This window comes from Bos taurus, chromosome 12, assembly GCF_002263795.3.
Source record: "Bos taurus isolate L1 Dominette 01449 registration number 42190680 breed Hereford chromosome 12, ARS-UCD2.0, whole genome shotgun sequence".
Taxonomy (NCBI): Eukaryota; Metazoa; Chordata; class Mammalia; order Artiodactyla; family Bovidae; genus Bos; species Bos taurus.
The window spans coordinates 74,071,046-74,095,175 of NC_037339.1; the positions used below are offsets into that span (position 1 = coordinate 74,071,046).

The 24,130-nt window shown below is 43.3% G+C and overlaps 1 protein-coding gene across 1 annotated transcript in view; it reads left to right on the plus strand.

Moving 5' to 3' along the window:
* Positions 1–5,296, plus strand: part of HS6ST3 (heparan sulfate 6-O-sulfotransferase 3) — a 712,546-nt gene extending 707,250 nt beyond the window's left edge. The window contains exon 2 of the mRNA NM_001205484.1: positions 4,028–5,296. Within this exon, the coding sequence (NP_001192413.1) occupies positions 4,028–4,736 (709 nt within the window). The 3' untranslated portion in view covers positions 4,737–5,296. The remainder of the gene's footprint in view (positions 1–4,027) is intronic.
* Positions 5,297–24,130: the final 18,834 nt, after the last annotated feature.

Consider the following 24,130-nt stretch of genomic DNA (forward strand, 5'->3'; position numbering starts at 1 on the left):
TGGAGTTCTGCCTCTGTTTAGGGGACTGAGTCAAAAGGGACTGGGTTCTGCGAGGACCTGTGCACGTGGCCACACGGCCTTTCCTGGGGAGCTTGCTCATCCTTCTCTGGTCTCTGTTTTGCCCTCCATTGTGCTGTTGAACAAGGAAGGCTTGAAAAGGAAAGTTGCAGATTTCAGGGTATTTTTAAGAATTTTCCTTAGATTGGGATAGATTGGGAATTTGGGATTGACATGTGCACACTGCTATATTTAAAATAGATTATGAACATGGACCTAATGTATAGCACAGAGAACTCTGCTCAATGTTCTGTAATAGCCTAAATGGTAAAAGAATTTTAAAAAGAATAAATACACGTTTATGCATAACTGAATCATCTTGCTGTATGCCTAAAACTAGGACAACATTGGTAGCCCACTATACTTTAATATAAAATAAAAATTTTAAAAATAAAATATTCAGTTTTTTTTTTTTTTAAGAATTTTCTTTAGGAACTGAATTGGGCAGGAGCAGAAGAAAATGAGTTTCCCTCATTTGGGAGTGGGGAGGAGATTCATGAAACTGGAGTGAAGCTTGTACATATGAGGCTGGACCTGTGGCCTGGAGGTGAACGTCATTTCATCAGTGACCTTGAAGTTTTCTGTGAGAGTAGAAAAGCAAACGAAAGTACAGAAAAAAATAGAAATGATAAAAAATGATTTGATGAATCAAATTGTGATTTTTTTTTCCCTTCAATAGTTGGATGTTCTTCGATCCTATTGTTTTTAGCTTTCTATCGTGACAGCTTTGCAGGATTGAATGAAACAAAGCAAAAGGAGAATATGTCTGGTTTTAATACCCAAACGCTTTCAGGCACTTGGCTCCAGAACCGTGGAGGGGACAACTCTGTACTTTATCAGTATGAATGTCACACTAGTACACTTTTGGGTCTTGATGTCAGAGTTAGTCTTACTTACAAACTTACTATTTGGCTGGTAGAACCTGCAGACATTTGAGAACGATTTTACTTGTATAAACATCGCCCTACAATTTGGCTAATCGTTGTTTCAACGTAGTGTTACATTGAATAAAATTTGAAGCCAAGACCATTTTAAGTGTAAGCTAGTTTCAGTCAGCTTGGAGACTGTGTGCATTTCCGATGGAGCAAAGACACTGGGAATTCTTTGGCAAGTTTTCCGAAGTGAGACAACAGCTTCTCAGATTCCAGCAGCTGGTTCCAGTTAACCCTTTATGCCACAAACATCTGTCATTCTCAGCCCTAAAATCTCACAGCTTTTATGATTATTTTAAAATTTTGGATTGTGTATAAATTTGAGACGCATAAAGGGGGCTAAGTCTTGTCAACTGATTGTCATCTTTTTGATTTAAATCCTTTTTTGTGCATTTTCCATTTTATCCAACTAACCAGAAAAATTATAAATTTCCCATTTGTGATCTTATTTGTCCAAGCAAAGATCTCTCTGATTTAAGGTATTCTGTCCTGATAAATCTGTGTTCCTTAACTCACCCAAGTTACATTATAACCACTATCATCATCATTGTGTTTATATATTTATTATATAATTGTCAAATAAAAATAAGTCTCTGCTTGTAGAACTGAAATGTGAATAAGTTTCAACATAGGACCAAAGCAGGATTAATAATGACATGTCATATAACATTCAACCATATAATATCCTGAAAATCTTTATTGTCAGCATTTCCTTGTGGAGCCCAGAAACGATGTCAGTCATTTTCAACTTTCCCTTCAGATCTTTTGGGAAATTTTCCCCTACTGATGGAATTGTCAATCTGTCATCAGGAAAGACAACAGAGTAATGTAAACGTGGTGATTGGCAAAGCAGGGCTCAGGCTGGCCTTTCTGTGGCGGTTTCAGTACATTCTTCTTCCTGATTTAAAGGGATGAAAGTATTACTTAAGATTTTGGATTTTCTTTCAGTTCAGTTCAGTCACTCAGTCATGCCCAACTCTGTGACCCCCATGGACTGCAGCACACCAGGCTTCCCTGTCCATCACCAACTCCCGGAGCTTGTTCAAACTCATGTCCATCAAGTCGGTGATGCTATCCAACCATCTCATCCTCTGTCGTCCCCTTCTCCTCCTGCCTTCAATCTTTCCCAGCATCAGGGTCTTTTCCAATGAGTCATTTCTTCGCATCAGGTGCCCAAAGTATTGGAGCTTTAGCTTCAGCATCAGTCCTTCCAATTGAATATTCAGGACTGATCTCCTTTAGGATGGACTGGTTTGATCTCCTTGCAGTCCAAAGAATTCTCAAGAGTCTTCTCCAGCACCATAGTTTCTTTAGCACATTTCAAAACTGGCTAGACATTCAAAATAACTGAATACAATAAATGTATTGTTTTAAATATACCTCATAAATTACTTTTTTAAAAGCAGCATAAGAAAGAGTGCAGAGTGCCAGCTTCCCTGGTGTCTTATGGTAAAGAATCAGCCTGCAATGTGGGAGACATGGGTTCAATCCCTGGATTGGGAAGGACCCATGGAGAAGGGATAGGCTACCCACTCCAGTACTCTTTCCTGGAGAATTCCATGGACAGAGGAGCCTGCCAGGCTACAGTCCATGGGGGTCGCAAAGAGTCAGATGTAACTGAGTGGCTAACACTTCAATTCCTTATTTTTGTCACTGCTTTTACTAGCTATAATGTTTTTTTAGTACAGTTTAGATTGTCAGGGGAAGCGATGTTCTTTTCAGAACTTTTCAGAGCTGTTTTTGTCTGCCCAGGGCAAACCCTGAGTGTCACTCCTGGTGACAGAGGTGGGGTGGGCAGCCCACTCCATTGGCAGCTGCTCAAATGATGAGAAGGATTTTCCTGACTTGGAATCAATATTTGCTTTTCTCTAATGCCTACTGCTGTGTCTTTATCTGTCGATTTTCCAAATCCCTTCTGGCCTCTTCACATCTCTCTTGTCCTTTTGAGCCAGTTGCACCCTGATCTTTACCTAATCATTCTGAAGCTAACCATTTATAAAATGTATCTCTTCTCTGTGTTCCATTAGGTGCCATTAGATGACATGACACCTGTGATTGTAGGAACCATAGCACCTGACAATTAATAAGCATTCAGTAAAAATAAGTTACATTTTTTGTTTTTAAAATTTGCTGCCCAAGAAAGCACAGAAGCTTTGAAATCAAATAGGCCCAAATTTTATCACAGTTCAAGTATTCATTTGCTCTAGGATCTTGGGCTGTATTTTTCACCTCTGTGTTCTCAGGGTTTTTTTTTAAGTCATGATAGAACCCATTTTACAAGTTATGTTGAAGGTTATCTATGCCAGTACTCACAAAGCACCTAGTCCAGTTTCCAGCACATAGTAAGTGCTCAGTAAATATTAGTGTCCACACAACACATCTTTCCCCTACCCCATCAACCTCTTAACCCAGAAAAAATTAAGGAGACTTGCTTTCCGCTTTGCTCTTTCTAGTCTCCTGACTTTGGATAAATCATTTTAGCCCCCTTGCACGTTTCCCTATCAAATAGTCCCCAATATTTACTACAAAAGTACCTTTTAGGGATCAGATAAAATATCATTTGGGTGTTAACTATCAATAATCATGGTGAGTTTTCTTAAAGTAAGGTGGTGTTGTTGCTGGTGGTAATTTATCAGTGAATAATTACTGCATGAAGGCATGAACTATTTCTCCCAACCCCAGCCCTCCCCACACTGTGAGTGAGGGAAAGACGCTCAATCCTGTCGAACTCTTTGCCAACCCCGTGGACTGTAGCCCACCAGGCTTCTCTGTCCATGGAATTCTTCTAGCAAAGAATACCGGAGTAGGCTGCCCACACTGTAGCCGAAAGAAAAAAACGCAGCAAATGGTACTATAGAAGCATGCACAGAGAGGAACACTGGCCTAACAGCCTCTCACGGGAGCACCGGCAGGAAATTCTCAGGTGACCATTTGGCCGCCAAGTCCATTGACTCAGTGCTGACATAAAGGCTACAGAGGCCCGAGTTCCCAGGGTTGTAGTTCTGGAGAACTGACGCTCTCCCCCTCATCTCTTCCAGGAATTTCTATTACATCACCATGTTGCGGGATCCAGTGTCCCGATACCTGAGCGAGTGGAAACACGTCCAGAGAGGGGCCACGTGGAAAACCTCCCTCCACATGTGCGACGGGAGGAGCCCCACCCCGGATGAGCTGCCTACCTGCTACCCGGGGGACGACTGGTCCGGGGTCAGCCTGCGGGAGTTCATGGACTGCACCTACAACCTGGCCAACAACCGCCAGGTGCGCATGCTGGCCGACCTCAGCCTGGTGGGCTGCTACAACTTGACTTTCATGAACGAGAGCGAGAGGAACGCGATCTTGCTGCAGAGCGCCAAGAGCAACCTCAAGAACATGGCGTTCTTCGGCCTCACGGAGTTCCAGCGCAAGACGCAGTTTCTCTTTGAGAGGACATTCAACCTCAAGTTCATCTCCCCCTTCACGCAGTTCAACATCACGCGGGCTTCCAACGTGGAGATCAACGAGGGCGCCCGCCGGCGCATCGAGGAGCTCAACTTTCTCGACGTGCAGCTCTACGAGTACGCCAAGGATCTCTTCCAGCAGCGCTACCACCGCACCAAGCAGCTGGAGCGCCAGAGGGACCGGCAGAGGAGACGCGGGGAGCGCAGGCTACAGCGAGATCACAGGGGCCACCGCTGGCCCAAACAGGAGGGGAACCCCGAGGGGGCCGTCACGGAGGACTACAACAGCCAGGTGGTGAGATGGTGACCTGCCCTCTCCTCCCGCGGAAGGGGGGAGCTGAGCCAGCCCTCTGACCTCACCTTGGAGAATGTGGGACCCCGCCGAGGACGTCTGGCCCGTAGGTGGCTTGCTTGGGACCCGCCCCCCGGCTTCCTCTCTGTCTTCACCTTTTTCCAGCCAGAGATGATCCATCTGGTTCTTTTTATTTTTTTTTTCCTGACATTTGTCAATCTGTGATATTAAGTAGGGTAAGGAATGCACCCAACGGGGATAGACCTCTTTAGAAGGTCAAAGGGCAAAGCACCAACAAAGGAAAGAGTCCTTGGGATTTTTTTTTTTTTTGCAGCAGCAGCAGCAGCCCAGGTTGTAGTTTGGGCAACTGGAACCTACCCAAGTTACACATGAAAAGCCAAATTATGGCTTGGATGTTCTGCTGAAACTGATCAGTTCATATCCTCTCTTTAATGGAAATACTGCTGTTGAAAGAGAGAGGCAGAGAAGGCTTTTTCAGCCTTCCCATGGGGTTTAACGCCAACACTCTCAGATGCTGGCTCTCATCTTTGAACTCTATTTGAATGTGGTTTAAATCATAAGTAGTGTAACGTGTTTTGTTGTTATGGTTGTTTTTCAACACGATTACCCTGCTACTGACCATCACTGCGGACTCACATCCTCTGCATCTTATCCCTGAGCCATGCTTCTCCCCCATCTTTTAAGGAAAGGCTAGTAGATTCAGGAGATGTGTGCCTGTGGCCCCAGAGAAAGGAACGTGGGTTAAGGCCATTCGGGAGAGAACATGCTTATTAACAAACACCTAAGGAGAACACCCTTTACCAGTTTTTATTTTCAGCATAAGGAATAAAAGATAAATTAAGAAGGAAGAAAAGCAGGCAGATAACTACCTATCCACCATTTCCAATGTGACTGCAGAACCTTAGTTTTTTTAATGAGGACTATTTCAGAGTTTTTCCTATTTGGAGCAGGCCTCTTATCTGATACAGCACTGCCAGGTTTGAAACTCTACTGTCATAGAGGAAAAGACACTTAAAAGGAATTTGGCCTTTAGTATAGGAGCTCAGCCAGCATGTATGCAAAATAAAGTCAAGATCACTAACTTAAAAAATAACTCTGACTTAGGCCATGAGACATGGAACGCAGTGTGTGTTTACTCCAGGAGTTTAGAAGGACTCTACCTCCCAACGTTTGAATATCTATAGCCTGGTAATCTTTTTTTCTCCGTGCATGATCTCTACCTGTTGTGAGAGTGTGGTCCAAAAAAATATGCTGCGTTGCCAAGTGCTTCTTATTTTCACCTCTTCCCAGCCACAGCTACAACACAATGTCTTTGAATAATAAGGGGAGAAATATGGCAGAGGGAGTAGAAAGCCTTTGCCTAGCATTTAGTAGGGGATCAGAGTGAGTAGAAAGTTTCACAACAGACTGATCTGATCAATCCTTTCAAGGAGCTGAAGGCAAAATGAGTGAACCCCCTAAATCAGATTGAAAAGCCTATTTCATTGATATCCAACATGTTTGATGTTTAAGCCAGCTTTACATAAGCTGCGTCTCAGCCTCCAGAATACTCTCTCTGGGGTTGAGAGTTAATCAGCCCACATTCATGGAGCACTCGCCTGCACAGAGGGGATCCTGGTGTCTCCATCAAAGAGAGTTCTAGAGAAGAGGCTTAGATATTTCTGATACTACCCTCGGCTTCATCTCTCATGGGAGGAAAGGCATTACTGGGACCTCCCTTGTGCCAGGAACTTTGAGAGGCCCTTTTCATAACTCAGATTTGTTCACAAGAAGGTAGATACTGTTTGTCCCAATTTCACGATGTGGAAAGTGAGATTCACAGACAATAAGTAGCTTCCTCATGGGTTGTGAGCTAGATTTGGCTGACTGCAGAGGGCAAACTCTTTTTTTGTCTCCATAATGTTTTCCATATGGGATAAAAGCTTCTTGCCAATCGTGCTAGAAACCACCCGTTATTGTCCAGAAGGGTTTGCGTCTAACCCACCTGAGTGTGATAGCTCCAAGCCATCAGGGACCCAGTGCCATGTTGCCTTGGGTGAGTCCAGGCTCCTCCAAATCACTCATCCATCAAGGAGCTGAGAGACTGATGGCTTTATAGGCAGTTGTACTTCTTAACCCATAGATGGGGTGGGTTGAAGGGGCTGAAAATATAGCTTGTTAGCTGATAGAGATTAGGCTCACAAAATATTAGCATCTCCCTTCCTGATGATTTGTTCCTAAGGTAGTGAGAAAGAAGTCTTGCTACTGGGATTAATGAGCAGCTTTCTCTCTGTCTTCCCGTTTCAGTGCTAAGATCTAATGCTCTGTAGAATGGCAGAGCTGCAAATTATTGTTCTGCCTGTCGCTGTGAATCACTCACACACATACACACACACACATGCTAACAATCCAATGTTTTGTCATGTGGAAAATCAAAACAAGTTAGAAAGCATTCAGATTGTTTCTTTTAAACTCACTTTACATTTTTGGCAGAGAATTCGTGCCTAGCTGAGGCTTGAAGGCAGCCTCTGCTAACTTCACACCATTCCTCAGGCGCCTCGGGGTTTCTATCAAAAAGCTTTCCATGGCCTCGCTGCTGAAGGCGTGATGTATGAGGCTCCGCTGGAGACCCAGTATCAGGATGTTCAGAGGAGAAACCATCTCTCTGTATTGGCCTGAGGCCAGTGCTGAGCAAATTAAAAAGACCGACATGAACTTCCTCCTTCGTATCATTTCATTCTGAAGCAACACACTTGTCCTCTCCCTGCAGTCCTCTGTTGATAGAAATGAAGAGGTGAGGATGCAGTTTGTTCTCTCAAAATTGACGGTGCACCTACATGCCCAGTGATCCTCAGCTCAGGGCAAGGATGTCAGCAGAAGGCATTTGGGTCTAAGGATCCATGGGTAGCCAGCTGCTTAAATTGCTGTTGTTCAGTTGCTAAGTCATGTCCAACTCTTTTCGACCCCTGTGGGCTGCAGCATGCCAGGCTTACCTGTCCTTCACTCTCTCCCAGAGTTTGCTCAAACTCATGCGCATTGAGTTGATGATGCCATCCAACCATCCCATCTTCTCTCGCCCCCTTCTCCTCCTGCCCTCAATCTTTCCCAGGATCAGGGTCTTTTCCAATGAGTTGGCTCTCCACATCAGGTGGCCAAAGTATTGGAACTTCAGCTTCAGCATTGGTCCAGCCAATGAATATTAAGACCCAAAACTAACTCATTCCAGATACATCTGTGTTAAAAGCCCAGCAGAAGCAAAAAAAAAAGAAAAATCCCTAAGGAGTTCCACATCCTGTTGACTCCTACAATTCCCAGGTAGACCTTCCTTTCATTCTCTGGCAATGGCAACATCAGTAACCAGACTGGGATAAACTATCTATGTATGTGTGTGTTTAAATTATAATTAAGGAATAAGATACGTACTATATATTCTGTCTCCTTTTAACTTTTTGGCTACCTACTCTCAACAGTGGAGAAAACCTGCCCTGAGAATTATTTGAATACTCTTTCTAATGATTGCTAACATTAACAATCAGTGTTAGGCAACAGTTAAGGTTATCACATGTGTTATTAAAAAATTATAAAAATATGCTTCTTATCATCAAAAGAAGGTAACTTTATCAGAAATAGTTTGACCAAAGGTTCGAAATGAGGACTTATTCAAAAATCTGACAATATGAATGAGAGGGGATCAAGGAGGTGAGCAAAGATCATTAAAATATAAATACAAGTCCATTAGGTAGGATTCCTATTTGGCTGCTTTAACAGAGAAACTGAAAACTATAGTGACCTCAAAAGATTGAAGCAATTGCTGTCTCAGTTAGAAGACAAACTAGCCTGCCATGTGATAGTACGAGAATCCCAGGCCCTCTCTTGCTCTTTCATCCTAACACACAGCTTTCAACCCATGGTCCAAGATGACCGCTGCAGCTCCTGCCATCTCATTGTTATTTCAGATAGCTTAGAAGAAGCGGGGAGAAATTGCACATATCAATTCCAGTCACATCTCACAGGCTAACACCTAGCTATTAGCTACATCTAGCTGCTAAGAAGACCAGGAAATGTCATCATTATTGGTTGCCTTGTGCCTTGATAAATATATAGGTTCTATTATTAAAGAAACAATGTGAAAATCAATACTGATCAAAACCATCAGTCTCTGACACAAAAAGGAATTGAAAAAATATTTCAAGTACTTTTCAATGTCATCTATTTCGTCACCCATTTTTGCTAAGGCTAAGATTAAAATTTTCTAATTTTGTATAGTATTTCATGCTTTTCAAAACATTTTTACATCTAGTATCTCATTTTTACATCTAGTATCTCACAGTCTTGTATGTAAAATAGCTCATTAATCCCATTCGATAATTTGGCATGGAGATTCAGTGATGTTGAAAGATTTCCTAAAGATTCTAGTTTATTAGCAAGACAGGTACTCACAGCCCCAGTCTTTTGACTTCATATTTTTCTGCTACTTTATGCAACTCATCATCAGTATTGGGATTGAGAATTGCAAGACTGTGAAATCTCAATCTCTATTGATTTATAGCTTCCCTTGCCTTCTCATAGAACTGCAGGGACTCAAAAAACACCAAGGAGAGGGGTAGAGTTGGCTATCAACTCCCTGCCTCCAGGAGGAAGCCTCTTATTAAGAGTGAAACGGCCAAGAGATGGGTAGTGTTACAGGGAAATCTTGAAGCATCACCACTCAAACACCTCTCATTGGACGTCCACCCCATCCAATCCAAAAACTATTCAAGATGAAGCCCAAGGGAATGTACTCCTTAGGGAAGCTTGGTGGTAGAAATATTTTGAATCAGTGGCAGCCTGAATAGAGATGCTTTACAGAGGCACAAGAGAACCCCTGGTTGAAAAATCTCCCTTCCTCTCTACTTCTTCCCTCAGCCCCTGGAATTTTATCAGCGACATACTACTTTGGTTCTTAAAATTTTTATTTGCTATTAAATGAATCCCTTTGCACATTTGCCAGGGAGAGGGAATGCTTTCAGTTCTCATAAGCCAGTACCTTCCCACCAAGGATTTACCTGACTCCTCTCCAACTCGGACTTCTAGCTGAGAGCAGAGCCTGTAGGAAGGGATCATCCTCATGGGATCAGACGTGGGGATTGGGAGAGAAAGGGTAGCTACAGAGAAAAGTAGGGCTTTTAAAAGCAGGCAGGTCTTTAAAAGGGGGAAAGATGTGCCAGGGAATGGGGAAACATAGGAAAGTGAGTCGGGGACAGTTTCCATCCTCAGTGTCAAGGGCAGTCTGGAGCCATTTTGATTCTTTTGGCCACTGCAAAGAGCAAGAAAAGGCTTGAGGCTTGTGAGACAGGATCAGAGCATTCGAGATAATTTTAGGGACTGAACTGGAGCTGGATCAGAGAGAAAGCTGGGGTGGACTTTGGCAAAGGGTACTGTGATCTGATCACAGCTGTGTCTCTAAGGTCTTTCTTTTTTGTCGTTACTTTGCCTCCGCTGGTCAGCAGAACTCCAGCTAAAAGTCTGCAGGTGGGTATTGGGACTGGCTGAGTCCAATGACCTTACCCATTTATGTCATCTCTGGGCAGCATGCAAAGGTTCTTTCTCCAAGGCACTTTCAGCTTTTCTTCCACCCCCCTCCCTCCATCTCTACTGGACATAAGCGTGCTTTCTCTCGCCACATCCACCTAGACACACCTGAACTAACTCCCTTATTAGCCCCTCTGGGCAAATGGGCAGGGTTCTGAGACCTGTGTGTTTTGTAGCCTAATGGACAGACTGCATACGGACCCACCCTTGCAACACACCTGCAGAACCAACCTACCTTGCAGAGGTGCTGAGATTTCCAGAGGACTGGCCTCACTATGAACACCAGCAACATCTGCAAGACAAAAGCCCCTGAACTTCCAAGCCAGGACTGGAGGTACCCTAACAGAACAGCGGATCTGAGGACACGGGAGCACAGATGTTTTTGAGCCTGTGTTCTAGGTCGTTTATGGACAAAAGTATAGCTGTCATGCTTGGGCACATTAAATGGAGCCTCCGTGGGTTACAAGTTCTGTTGTAGTTTGTGGGAATTTATCAAAGGGCCAGATGTCAGTGCTGAAAGGCTTCAGTTCTTTCTGGGGAAAACTGAGGGAGCAGCATCTGTTTGTCATGGTCGTCGTGACAATGACAGTATGATTTAGTCATTGTCCCATTTATTTCCACCAGCTTGTCATTTTTTTAATCATGTGACCATCTTTTCTTTTCCTTCCTTCTCCACACCTCCCTCCCTAAAAAGACCTTCTGTGTTTTGCTTGTATTATTTTTCATTTCACAAATCCATAGTGGAAAATGGTGGAAAGAAGAATCTGGACTTGTGTCTGGTGCCCCATTTTAGATGTAAAGATAGTTATCCAATAGATAGTAAGTGATTTCTCCTAAGATATCTCTTTATGTTTCTGTGCAATACTATGTATGAACTCGGGTACTAGGAGATTGTATTGTGAGATTATCAACCTTTATTGCTATTTAAAAATGATAGTTTGTAGAACTGAGAATTCCCATTGATGTGAAGCACAATTTAATGAATAAGTTAACATATTAAACTGTTGTGATGTCAAGAACAACTGTCTCCCTCTGTGATTTTGTTAGACATTGTTGCAAAAGGAGAAGACCTGGTTAAATACTTTAAGGGATTTGTGGAAATTGAATACAGGGGATCAGCTTTGTCAAATTCTAAAAATCCATGCTTTGGATACAAATGTGGTTATTGGATATGAAACTTTAAAAGCATAAAAGACAAAGAAAATATAGATTGAAGCAATTTCAAATCTCTGAGGCCAGGGAGGGTTTCACAGACTCTCAAACATGTGAACTTCTAAAACCATGGCTCTTGGTGAGGCTCCCCAGTTCAGTGCCCGCTCAGCACACTGACATTCACAGTGAAATGCAGAAAGCAACCCGCAGACTTAAAGGAGGAGGCAAAGGTCTGAGAAAGAATGATGGAGGAGGAACAGCAGGGATTAAAGGAAAGGAGTTTGGAATTCAAGCTAAAAGAAAAGAAAGAAGAGGAAGGGAGGAAAGAGTAGGAGAGAAAGAGAGAGGAAGAAAACCCAAACAGTAATGAAATCCATTATGGGTCCCTCCAGTTTTCATGCGTATGGTTTGCCAGATTTTTTTTTTTTTTTAAATGACTAGTTCCTCTAATACAAAGAAACAAAATTAACTTCTAGGACAGAAAAATTTCCTTCATTCAAAAATCCCTTGAGTGATACAATTTACCATTTTCTTTTTGTTCTATCTGGAGAAGGAAATGGCAACCCACACCAGTATTCTTGCCTGGAAAATCCCATGGACAGAGGAACCTGGTGGCTACAGTCCATGGGGTCTCAAAGAGTCCGACACGACTGAGCAACTTCACTTTCACTTTCACTTTTTGTTCTATAGAGGTGGAAATTGTGAACCTCCTCCTTGCTTGCTTGTTAGTTCGATTTGGAGCCTTAGAAAAATGTCCTTCAGCCAGGTTCCTCCATCTAGTGAGAATCATATGCAAAGGGACATTGACTCTAGAACAACTGCAGTAGCTTATAAAAAAGGCTCCAAAAAATGGAAGTTAAATGCACATCTACACATACACACACATTTGGGGGACTTTTGTCTTTCAAGAAAAACCTCAGACAAGTGAAGAGAAGGACCAAGAAACATTCGAGATTTACTGCTTTGTCTCATTCACCTTGAAAACAGTGTTAAAAACAAGATTGAAAAAAATGTCAAATATATTATTGAAAATATGCTTTCAATATGGTACTGTTTCACAGATCATTTTTCATATCAAATATATATTTGAAAATTAATGGAGTAAACTAATTCAATATCATTTCTTCATGTTGTAAATAATTTGTTTTTTATGATATTAAAGTAATATATGAACTTCGATAATTTGGGAAATACAAGGCATTAAAAGGTTCATAAATTATAGAGCCAAACTCAGACATTATTTTGATCTATTTTCTTTCCTATTATTTAATGCATTAGCAATTACAGTAACATTTAGATAATAAATGTTTTAAGAAATTAAAACCATACAGTCTATGCAATGTAAATGCATATGTTAATATCTTAGCACCCATTCTTTGAAAACGTTATTTTAATAGCAGCATATAATTTTACCATTCCCATATTTTGGAGCATTCTGGTTATTTTCAGTTTTTTCCACTAATATAAATAACACTGAAATGAATATATTTGTACACAAGCAGCATCTTTGTATCCCCCTTGGAGAGAAGACAATGGATGAATTATTTGTATCTTCCCAACGACTCCAAAGGAAAAAAATATTCAAAATTATATTCAAAAATTATTCAAAATAGGTCAAAATTACTTAAATGGAGCAGGATGGGGAACACGTGTATACCTGTGGCGGATTCATGTTGATACATGGCAAAACCAATACAATATTGTAAAGTTAAAAAATAAAATAAATAAAAATAAAATTTAAAAAAAAAAAGAAAAGTTACTCATAGAATCAAAGAAAAATATCTGTATGTCTCCAGAACCACCCTCCTGGCCCTGGATTGAAGCTCTCATTCCCAAAGATGCTGGGGGTGCTGGCTGTAGGCTGATAGCTCCCAGCTGAGTCTCTCAGGGACCTGGCCTCCCCCAAGGTCATGCCACCTTTTGGGGAAAGGTCATATAGAACGACTCTGCAGTGGAGCTGAAGGTCAGGTCTTTTGACTGGCGACATCTCAGCTGCAAGGCACCCTGTAGGCTCAGCTGAGGACTGCGTGGCCAAGCATCTCAGGTCACTGTCTGTTTCCACCCCATCCTGCTGCCGACAGGTGTGACCCCAATCAGCTCGGGACACACACCTCACATGGACTCTGCTCTTCGGGAAGGAAGACCCGCCGTGGACCTCCGAGTACTAGCCTCCGCAGCCTTCTGCCACGTGGCGTCTTTGTTCTGGCACCTGCAGACTTCCTATCTTTTGAGCTCAGCTGTCTTGAAACATTATTATGGCATATTTGGTCCAACATTTCTACTTGTTTGTAGATGTAAGAGGAATCTGTGTTGGCTCAGCTTGTCAAGTTCCTAGAAACAAGTCTGCTTTTAAATGTTGAAATCTCCTTTGAGTTTATGCTTCTACAGCTTTTCCATTATTTGGCCCTTCATCACATGTTCTATTTTGAGACTCCAGATTTTCACAATTAACTTTCCCTCCTTTTCTACTTTGAGGGGCTTTTCCCTCTGTTTGCTTATCTTTTCCAAAACCTGCCTGTTTGTATTCTTTCCCTCAATGATATTTCTATTTTCCCACCTACACATGTTGTATATATTTTACTTTACATTTCCACCTCTTAATTTTTGTTTTCAGTTTTTAATCTTATATTTATGCTTGGGTTTTTCATTTTAATTTTTATTTAAAAAAATTATTTTCAAGCCTTTGTTTTATTGGTCTAGCTTTTTATCTTTTATTAATCTTTTTATCTTTTATTAATCTCACCAATTTTATCTATCTCTTAATGCTTAACTTCTTATTTTTATAGATAGTTTGTTGTTATACTCAATTTTCTATCAAGTGTGAAAGTGTTAGTCACTCAGTTATATTCAACTCTTTGCGACTGCATGGACTGTAGCCACGAGGCTCCTCCACCCATGGGATTTTCCAGGCAAGAATACTGGAGTGGGTTGCCATTTCCTTCTCCAGGGGATCTTCCCAACCCAGGGATCAAACCCAGGTCTCCCTCATTGCAGGCAGATTCTTTACCATCTGAGCCACCAGGGGAAGTGCATTTTCTATCAAAGTTTCTTTCGATTTCTCCCTGTTGGTTATAATGGTCCCTTTTCTTTATTTTGAAACAAACATTTTATTCCTGCTATTTTAAGTCAACATGTGGTCAGGTAATTCTGCCTGTACAATTTCTACTTTCTGAACTATACTGAGGTTCTTTGGGGGCTTTGTATGTGCTCAGTTTTTGTAAAAATTTCATGGATACCTGAAAGGAATATGTATTGCATTATGAAATTATATATCTACAGAAATTTCTCTATGTATAATATAAACACATATGTAAGGTATACTGTAACTATCATTGCATATACAGCATGTATATAATCATTATATGTGTACATGTACATATATGTGCATACATATATATGTATATATATATAAATACGTAATTTACCAAAGACACAGTGCCTGCTAAAATCTCCCAGTATAACTGTACTTGGATCCTTCCATAATAGTTTATAGCTCGTATATTTTGGGGACGTGTTATTTATTGTTTATGACTTCCATTTTGCTTTGATGAGGATGTCATTTCCAATATAAAATGATCTCCTTTGTATCATTTAATATTTTCTGCTTTAAATTCTCCTTTCATTTTAACATTATTTTCAACTTTTTGTAATTTGCAGTGTACACACACTTTAATTTTTCTTCATATGGTCTGAGCCTGTGTCTTTTAGTTTGAGAGTTGTTATGACTTTTAGGTTGCTATCCTCTGATATTCTCTTGTCTTATGATTTCACTACTTATGCTTCTCCTCTATTTTATGTTCTGTTGTCCTGATAAGCAGTGATTTTCTTGGAACCAATATTAAGAATCCAACCATATTTATCTGACATTCCTTTGTGTGACTTGAAGATGTTTATATTTACATGCTTCTCTCATCCTGTTTCCAATTGTTGGTTTTAATTACCTGATGTAAGAACCCAGGATTAGATGTAATCTGGGACTTGAAATGTACACTGTTATTGCTGCTGTTATAGTGTTACTACAGTTACCATTATAACTGTATCAAAAAGAGATAAGAGAATGTAAATTAAGCACACTGTTGTTCTTATCCTAGTCTGGAAATTCTGAGCTATTTCAAACTCAAAGTCGTCACAGTTCTGGGTGCTGTTCGCATATCTGATCATTTAAATAATTCATACAGTTGTTGCATGTGGAATAAGAAGATATGAGGATAAAGAGGAAATCAGGACCTCTCATACTGGTGTTTGAAAGCCATGGGGACAGCTGGCTTTCAGGATGTCATCAGTTCCTGTGAATAATGTGTTTGCTCAATGAGAAAAAAAAAAAATTAAAGGAGTGAAAATTTTCTCAGAACTCTAGAAGTACAATTGTTTTCAAGTTTAATTTATGACTAACTAAATCCATAATATACACAAAAGAGGTGAGAGGGGACAAAACAAGCTTCTGTATTAATAACAGAAGTTTTGAAATTTAAGAATAGAATTTTAAAATATTTCTGAGGAAGAACAGTGAGTGTTAATATCCAAGTAACAGCTAAAGAGTAAATGTAACATAAGGATTCTTTTCTGCAAAGGAAAAACAGTGCCTTCACAAATCCGTGATGCTCACTTGATCTGGGGCACGATTTTGTTCAGTCACTGTCATGTCCAACTCTTTGTGACCCCATGGGCTGCAGCACACTAGGCTCCTCTGTCCTCCGCTTTCTCCCGGAGTTGTACTAATACCCTCTTGTCTCTGTACCCACAGGTGTTAAATGACAAGAAGTCATGAAATCCATGCCAGTCAGGGCATCATGCCCAGGAGCTCTGCCAGGATGCCTGCCAGTTAAGTCTTAAGCAGAAGCATATGTATCACTGTTCTAAGAAGCCATTCCCAAAGGCTTCTGTCCACACATGCAGCTGCAGGCCACGGCCACTCACCCCCAGCTACCCCGTCACTACTCCCCGCGTGAAGGTGGAAGGCACCAAGGAAGATACATTATCCCGATCACCACTGAAGAGTCGTGGTCTTCTGCTAATGCCACTTTCTTTCTCCCTAGGAGACAAAGCCACCCGTAGGTGAGATTCTAAAATTTAGAAAAGGTACGCAATTAACTCATAGGATTATGATGTCCCCCATCCTGAAGTTACTAATGACCAATTTTACTCAAAGTCGTTGGAGCACGCTTTCATTAATTTTCAACAGTCCCCAAACTCAGATTAGCAAGGTTTTTGTCCCCAATAGTAATTTCTGTGACTCCATATAAGGTCAGTGGAGATTCTGCAATATCTTTGCTGCTGCTGCTAAGTCGCTTCAGTCGTGTCCAACTCTGTGCGACGCCATAGATGGCAGCCCACCAGGCTCCTCCATCCCTGGGATTCTCCAGGCAAGAACACTGGAGTGGGTTGCCATTTCCTTCTCCAATGCATGCAAGTGAAAAGTGAAAGTGAAGTCGCCCAGTCGTGTCCGACTCTTTGCAACCCCATGGACTGCAGCCTACCAGGCTCCTCCGTCCATGGGATTTTCCAGGCAAGAGTACTGGAGTGGGGTGCCATCGCCTTCTCCGGAAGTATCTTTATTACCATCTAAATCAGAGCCCAGAATGATGATAATTTAAATCTTTCCAGGACTTCCCTAGTGATCCAGTGGTTAACACTTCACCTTCCAAAGCAGAAGGTGCGGGTCTGATTGCTGGTCAGGGAGCTGAGACCCCCACATGCTTCAGGGCCAAAACAACCAGAACATAAACAACAGAAGCAATACTGTAACAAATGCAGTAAAGACTTTAAAAATGGTTCACATTTTAAAAAATCTTTAAAAGGAAAATTTAACTCTTTCTGATGTTTCTTTCCTTCTTTTCTTTTTATTGTTCCTTTTTTCTTTCCATTCTAAAAAACAGTTACTGAGTGTGTTCTACCAAGCACGATGCCAGGAACCAAAGTTAAAAGAATAGGGTCCTTCTGTTACAAAACACTGATTTCTGATTGTTTTCAGCGATCCCTTTACCATCTACAGTCAAGTGGCAGGTTCCCCAGAAAAGACTCTTGCCTTGCCCCTGCTCCCAAGAAATACCTCAGAGAATTTCTTCATCCTCAGCCATCTGAACCTGCTTATCCCACCTCTCTGGTTCGCTGTTGTACCTACTTTACTCCAGATCAGCATTTTCCTCTGTTCTCAGACACTCTTTGCCTAGACGGTCTTCCCTCCCCCTGTGCCACGACCTACAGCCACAGCCCAGTGCTACCCCACTCCGTGCCCTGCTCAATATCCTGGCATCCAGCCCACACAAAGGCTTGGTGTCCTGGCCACCCAGGACTAAAGGGCAGGGGCATCCGTGGCCACCTCAGATCCTCTGCCCTGGGACAGGATAGGTTTCTGAGGCTCAGAGACAACTTCCGCCTGTTCACCACTGTTTAACATCACTGAGCATGGCTCATAGGGGACACTCAGGGTATGTTTGATGAATGGGTGAGTAGCTGAAAGAATCAACAAAAGGATGAAGCCCGCTTGTCCTCTTGGCAAGCCAAGCACCTTCCATCCTGACCACAAGGACCTCCATTCTGATGGGTCTTAAATAGACAACGCTCTCTAGATAGCTCTATTTTTGTGAACTAATCACTGCTGGTGCCTAAATGGCTTCCACTCACACCTCAATTTAACTATCCAAAAGAAACTTATTATCTGCTTTTTTTTCACTTGAAAAAAAAATCTGTTCTTCTTCTGTCCTTTGTTAACCCACACTCAGCCATGAACTATAGGACACTTGGGGGTCACTGAAGGTCAAACTCCTAGTCACCCTCAAATCCCATTCTGGTGATGCTGTCAGAAAACCTATCTCCTCTCCCATCACTGCCTTGGTTTAGATCAGCCTCCTATCTCATCCTTTATACCAGTGGGAAGTCCTTATACCTATTTAATCTTCATAGTAATACTGTGAGGCTTATGACTTTTTCTAATTAGAAATTGAAGATCAAAGAAACTGAATTTAAAAAACACCTAATGGATATATAGTTGATAAGTATTAGCACTAGGATGTGAATTCAACTATGGGCTTCCCTGATGGCTCAGTTCGTAAAGAATCCGCCTGCAATGCAGGAGACCCCAGTTCGATTCTTAGATTGGAAAGATCCCCTGGAGAAGGGGAGGGCTACCTGCTCTGGTATTCTGGCCTGGAGAATTCCATGGACTGTATAGTCCAGTTCAGTTCAGTTCAATTCAGTCGGTCAGTCGTGTTCGACTCTTTGCAACCCCATGAACCGCAGCACGCCAGGCCTCCCTGTCCATCACCAACTCCCAGAGTCCACCCAAACCCACGTCCACTGAGTCAGTGATGCCATCCAACCATCTCATCCTCTGTCGTCCCCTTCTCCTCCCGCCCTGTCCAAGGGGTCTCAAAGAGTTGGACACGACTGAGTGACTTTCACTTTCACTTGCTTCAGCCCAAAGCCCCAAGTTCTGCGTGTGAGAATTTTCTCCCCACCTCCAAAACCTTTCCTCTTGTCCTGATATTCTGGCTTTTCAAATACCTGGTCATGTCCTCCTCCCTACTGAATCTTGTTGATGGTGACCAGTTGACCTTTGGATCAAGTGAACACTCTGCAGCAGGGCCTTTAGGACCCATCATCCCCCCACACATCCTCTGATGTCATCTTGCTCTCTACTAAATCTGTCTCTACTGAATCTGTTCTGCTAGTCACACAGATTCCTGGAGAATTCTCCCAAGTTGTCTGGGGGGAAAATGAATACCTAAGGGGATCATCAGATGGGGCTTCCCAGGTGGCTCTCTTGGTAAAAAATCCACCGGCCAATGCAGGAGACATGGGTTCTATCCCCAGGTTGGGAAGAGCCCCTGGTGTAGGAAATGGAAACATGCTCCAGTATTTTTGCCTGGAAAATTCCATGGACAGAGGAGCCTGGTGGGCTATAGTCCATGGGGCCACAGAGTTGGACAGATTGAGCAACTGAACATATACACGTGTCATCAGATGGGTAAGGATGGAGTTAAACAAGAAGGGGAGTTAAATGACAGCAGGGACTTGGACCTTCTTTAGGTGGAGGACCTCACATAGCAAGGGGGCCATTTTGACTGAGTAGCCAACTATTACTCTATACTCAGTGCAGAAGAGAGAGGGGAGAAGAATGAAATTCTCTAATTAAAGGGAATTTTTTAGTGAGTGCCACACTAGATAATTGTTGAGAAGAGTCCAATCTGATATTGAGGCACCACCATGGCAATGAAACCATGAACTGTGTGCAGGAGGCCATACCTGTAGGGACATGACTGACTCTCCCTAAGGATAAGTTCTTTGGGGTCTGTCTTTGGTCATAACAACAAGGGGACCACTGAAGTTCTCTTGACCTACTTCTACTTCTGGTGGCTCAGACAGTAATAAATCTGCTGGGAATGCAGAAGACCCAGGTTCAATCCGTGGGTCGAGAAGATTCCCTGGAGAATGGAATAGGTACCCGTTCCAGTATTCTTGCCTAAAGAGTTCCATGGACAGAAGAGCCTGGCAGGCCACAGTCCATGGTGCTGCAAACAGTTGGACATGGCTGAGCAACTAACACACTTAGCCAGTCTTTGGAGGAGACCCTAAGAACATATGCTGCTACTGCTACTGCTAAGTCGCTTCAGTCGTGTCCAACTCTGTGCGACCCCATAGACAGCAGCCCACCAGGCTCCCCCGTCCCTGGGATTCTCCAGGCAAGAACACTGGAGTGGGTTGCCATTTCCTTCTCCAATGCATGCAAGTGAAAAGCGAAAGTGAAGTCACTCAGTCGTGTCCGACTCTTAGCGACCCCATGAACTGCAGCCTACCAGGCTCCTCCGTCCATGGGATTTTCCAGGCAAGAGTACTGGAGTGGGGTGCCATTGCCATTTCAAAAAAAGAAAAAGAAAGAAAGCTGGGGGTAGGGTAGGAGATAAGGAAAGCAACCTGTCAAAATTACTGAGTCAGTGACAAAACAGAGATGCACTGAGTATAATTTTAATATTGTCCTATTTAATTCTTTGAGGGCAGGTAATTCTAACTTATCATTTAGTTAATCAGAATATTTGTGTTTCCCATGATACTGCTATCCACAGATTCCTTAGCCTGAACAAGTGGGAGTTTATCATGAAGCAATATCTTTTAGTTTGAGTTTGGCTTTTATAGTTTGTTTTCCTGCTTTAGGACTCACTATCTTGTTAGCATGTGGTTCCCAGACTGTCTATGGATTTCTCTGATGAAAGCCTCCAGGTAAATTGGTTTGCTTTACATCCTGAGATAGTAATTTAGATAGACAAGAAGAATCAGACTCTTGAACACTTTCATTGGCCCTTCATGATCAAATCTTCCCGTAAACAATCAGAAATAGGTAACAGTGGTGAATTAACTCCTTGATGGTAGAAAGAAACCCATTCTAGATTTGGGATCTTCCTGCCTCCAACCTTCGCTCAGCCATCACCCTCCAGATTGCCCAATCATGAGGTCATCCCCACATTTGAGGACCAGCACAAGCATTCCAATAGAGGACCTGCTCAGCTAACCGGTTCCGTCTGCTTCCCATTCCTTGTTCCATCCCAGTTTGGGAGGGGGATGGTCTCAAGTCCCTGGACATCTCAGACCAGAAGCCCAATTTGTGGCCACCTCTCCCTGCCATACTCACCCCTTGGGTGGACTCCCACCAGAGCACGTGGGACCTTGAGGAGTGGTTTGTCCAGCATGCTGTTTGTTTGGGCAGATAATCTGAGGCTCTGGGTACCCAGAACATGGAGTCAAATGAGGGAGGGTCACAGGTGTCAGTTGACACATCCCTCCTGGACCTGGAATCCTTCCCCCACCAGGAAGGGGCAGGACTGGAGGAGGACCAGCGTGGTCCCTCTAAGCCTGGGAGTCCTGGTGGCCTGAGCCAAGGGTTGTTTGTTTTTTTTTTTTAATTGTTAACATTTTTTATTTATTTTTATATTTTTGGCTGTGCTGGGTTTTCACTGCTGCACGGGCTTTTCTCTAGTTGTGGTGAGCGAGGGCTACTTTAGCTGCGGTGCTCAGGCTTCTCATTGCGGCGGCTTCTCTTGCTGCAGAGCACAGGCTCTAGTCCACACAGGCTTCAGCAGTTGCAGCATGGACTCAGTAGTTGCTGCTCCCAGGCTCTAAAGCGCAGGCTCAGTAGCTGTGGTGATGGACTTAGCTGCTGCATGACATGTGGGATCCTCCCAGATCAGAGATCAAACCTGTGACTCCGGCACTGGCAGGCACATTCTTTACCACTGAGCCACCAGGGAAGCCCTAGGCCAAGGGTTTTCATGCTCAGACTTTCTGTCCTATTCATCTCTGTACTTCCTGGCTCTGATAGCTAGCCAATACCTTAATTTTAGATAAATGTAATTGGACAAAAACCCCTGGATCAAGTCCTATCTTTAGGTCTTCTCAGTCAGCATCTGAGCAAAGAGGTGGATCAGGCTTTCTTTCCCCAAGAAAGGTAGCTGGGAGGCCTGGCAGGGCCAGAATGGAGAAAGGTCTGTGGACACTGTTGATGGGTGGGCTGGCACTAAGATGTCATTGCACCCCTATCCTAGTCATCAAGCTTCCCTGGTGGCTCAGTCGGTAAAGAATCTGCCTGCAGTGCAGGAGACCTGGGTTCAGTCCCTAAATTGGGAAGATCCCCTGGAGAAAGGAATGGCAATTCACTCCAGTATTCTTGCCTGGAAAATGCCATGGACACAGGAGCTTGGCAGGCCACAGTCCATGGGGTCACAAGAGTTGAACATGACTTAGCAAATAAACCATCATACTAGTCACCCATCAGCCTCGCCTAAGCCTCCAGTCCGGGGGCCAGGTAGTGCCAACAAAGCCAGAAAGGACAGCCCTCCAAGTGACACTTCACCCGCATAATCACCTGGACTGTCGGTGGCACCAACCTCCCAAGGAGGCCAATGTTGTCCTTAGGTGCCTCAGTGCCCAGAACCTACGGAGGCAAGTCAGTGCTCAATGGGCTGGCAGCAGTCCCAAGATGTGGGAACCTCTTCTCTGCTCCCACCCCGAAGTCTCTGCTCTGGTTTCCATTCTGACTGTCCTATTTCACATGAAGTTTACAGCTGACCCTGGCCCAAATCCTTCCAGAGGTAGGTGAAGTATGAAGTCTAAATCAGTGGGTTGATATTTATCCATACAGAAGAGGCTGCATGAACCAGAAGGAGAATCTGCAGGGTTTTATTTGTTGTTGCAAACAAGCCAGTTTTATAGGATGAAGAGGAACCATGCATTGCAGATACAAATGGTGAGGCCAAGTGGCCTGTCCTGGTAGAACTCCGGCCCTGGAGAACCCAGCCGCTCGCCTTTGTTTGGGGTCCCTGGCCGTCTTCTGTGTGGCAATACTGAACGCCCCAGAAAGGCTGTTTCTGTTTTCTTGGCGGGGAGGGGCAATGTGGCCTTTATCACTAGCAAGTCGCTTAGTGCTTTTTTTTTTTTTTTTCCAGCAAACAAACAAAAATGTAGAACATTGTTGAGAAAGACTTAAACCTTTGCCTGAGGCTCTGAATCGCTCTTATATCTGGAACAGTGATTGACTCCCTGTGGGAAGAGGCCCGAGGTGGGAACACAGCACCTACTGTGTCTCCTTTTAAAGCTGCTAAGATGTTAACTTTCAGTCCAAGATCTAAACATGTTATTGATAGTCAAGCTCAGACATCACCTTCTGATTTATCTCCTTCAAAGTGAACGCTATTGTGGATATATTTCCTGGGTCTCTGCTTTCAAAAGAGGGCAGGAAGAGGGGTCCACAGTCCTCTGTCTAGTCTCTAATCATTATCCAAGGTGAGTGGACCACCCCCAGCCTCCCCTCATTCCAACAGCACCCAGGAGTTGAGACAAAGAACAATGCGGTGCGTGATAGACTGTGCCACCGCTCAGCAGTGTCCAATCCTCACCCTTCAAGGTCATACCCCCCTGTCCTGCTGAACTCAAGCCTGGCCACTGAGACGTGAATGAGGTGAAAGGTGTCATTTTCAGGCCGATGCTTTAGGAACAAGCAAGTGCTTAAGCCCTGGAGAAGGAAATGCCAACTCACTCCAGTGTTTATTGCCTGGAGAATCTTTTGGACAGAGGAGCCTGGTGGGCTAGAGTCTATAAGGTTGCAAAGAGTTAGCTAGGACTTAGCGACTAAACAGCCACCACCCATGTGCTTAAGACCACCTGACTTTCCCTCTGTGCCCGCTGTTAGCGATACTCCTAAGACTGCCTGTTTCACCTAGCCCTCAGAGTGCAAACCATTACAGGCATCACTGAGCAAGGAGGACCCCAACTAAGCTGGGATGGATATGTTTATTTCTCCTGGGGAAGAAATAAACCTGGCGTGTTTAAGGCCATCGAGATTATCCTAACCTGCCTGGCAGGCTACAGCCCATGAGGTCGTAAAGAGTCAGACATGACTGAGTGACTGAGCATGCATGCTTCCTGAGTGATACAGAGTCTAATATTGGCTATTTCCTGAAGAATGGGAAGTATATTCCAGCTTTTCCTGGGAATATCTGGCTTGTAGTTCTGCCTGTCCCTAAAAGTTAGATTTTTGCCAAGTTTGAGGATCTCTGCCCAGCCTATCAATTTCACTGGGTCTTTGGAAAGAACAAAGTTCTGATAGCAAGATGATTCTGCTCTATGGAGACAGATGCTAGCACCAATGAGGGTTCCCCCTGCTCCTGAAGGATCGAGAATTCAGGTTCTTTCGCTCC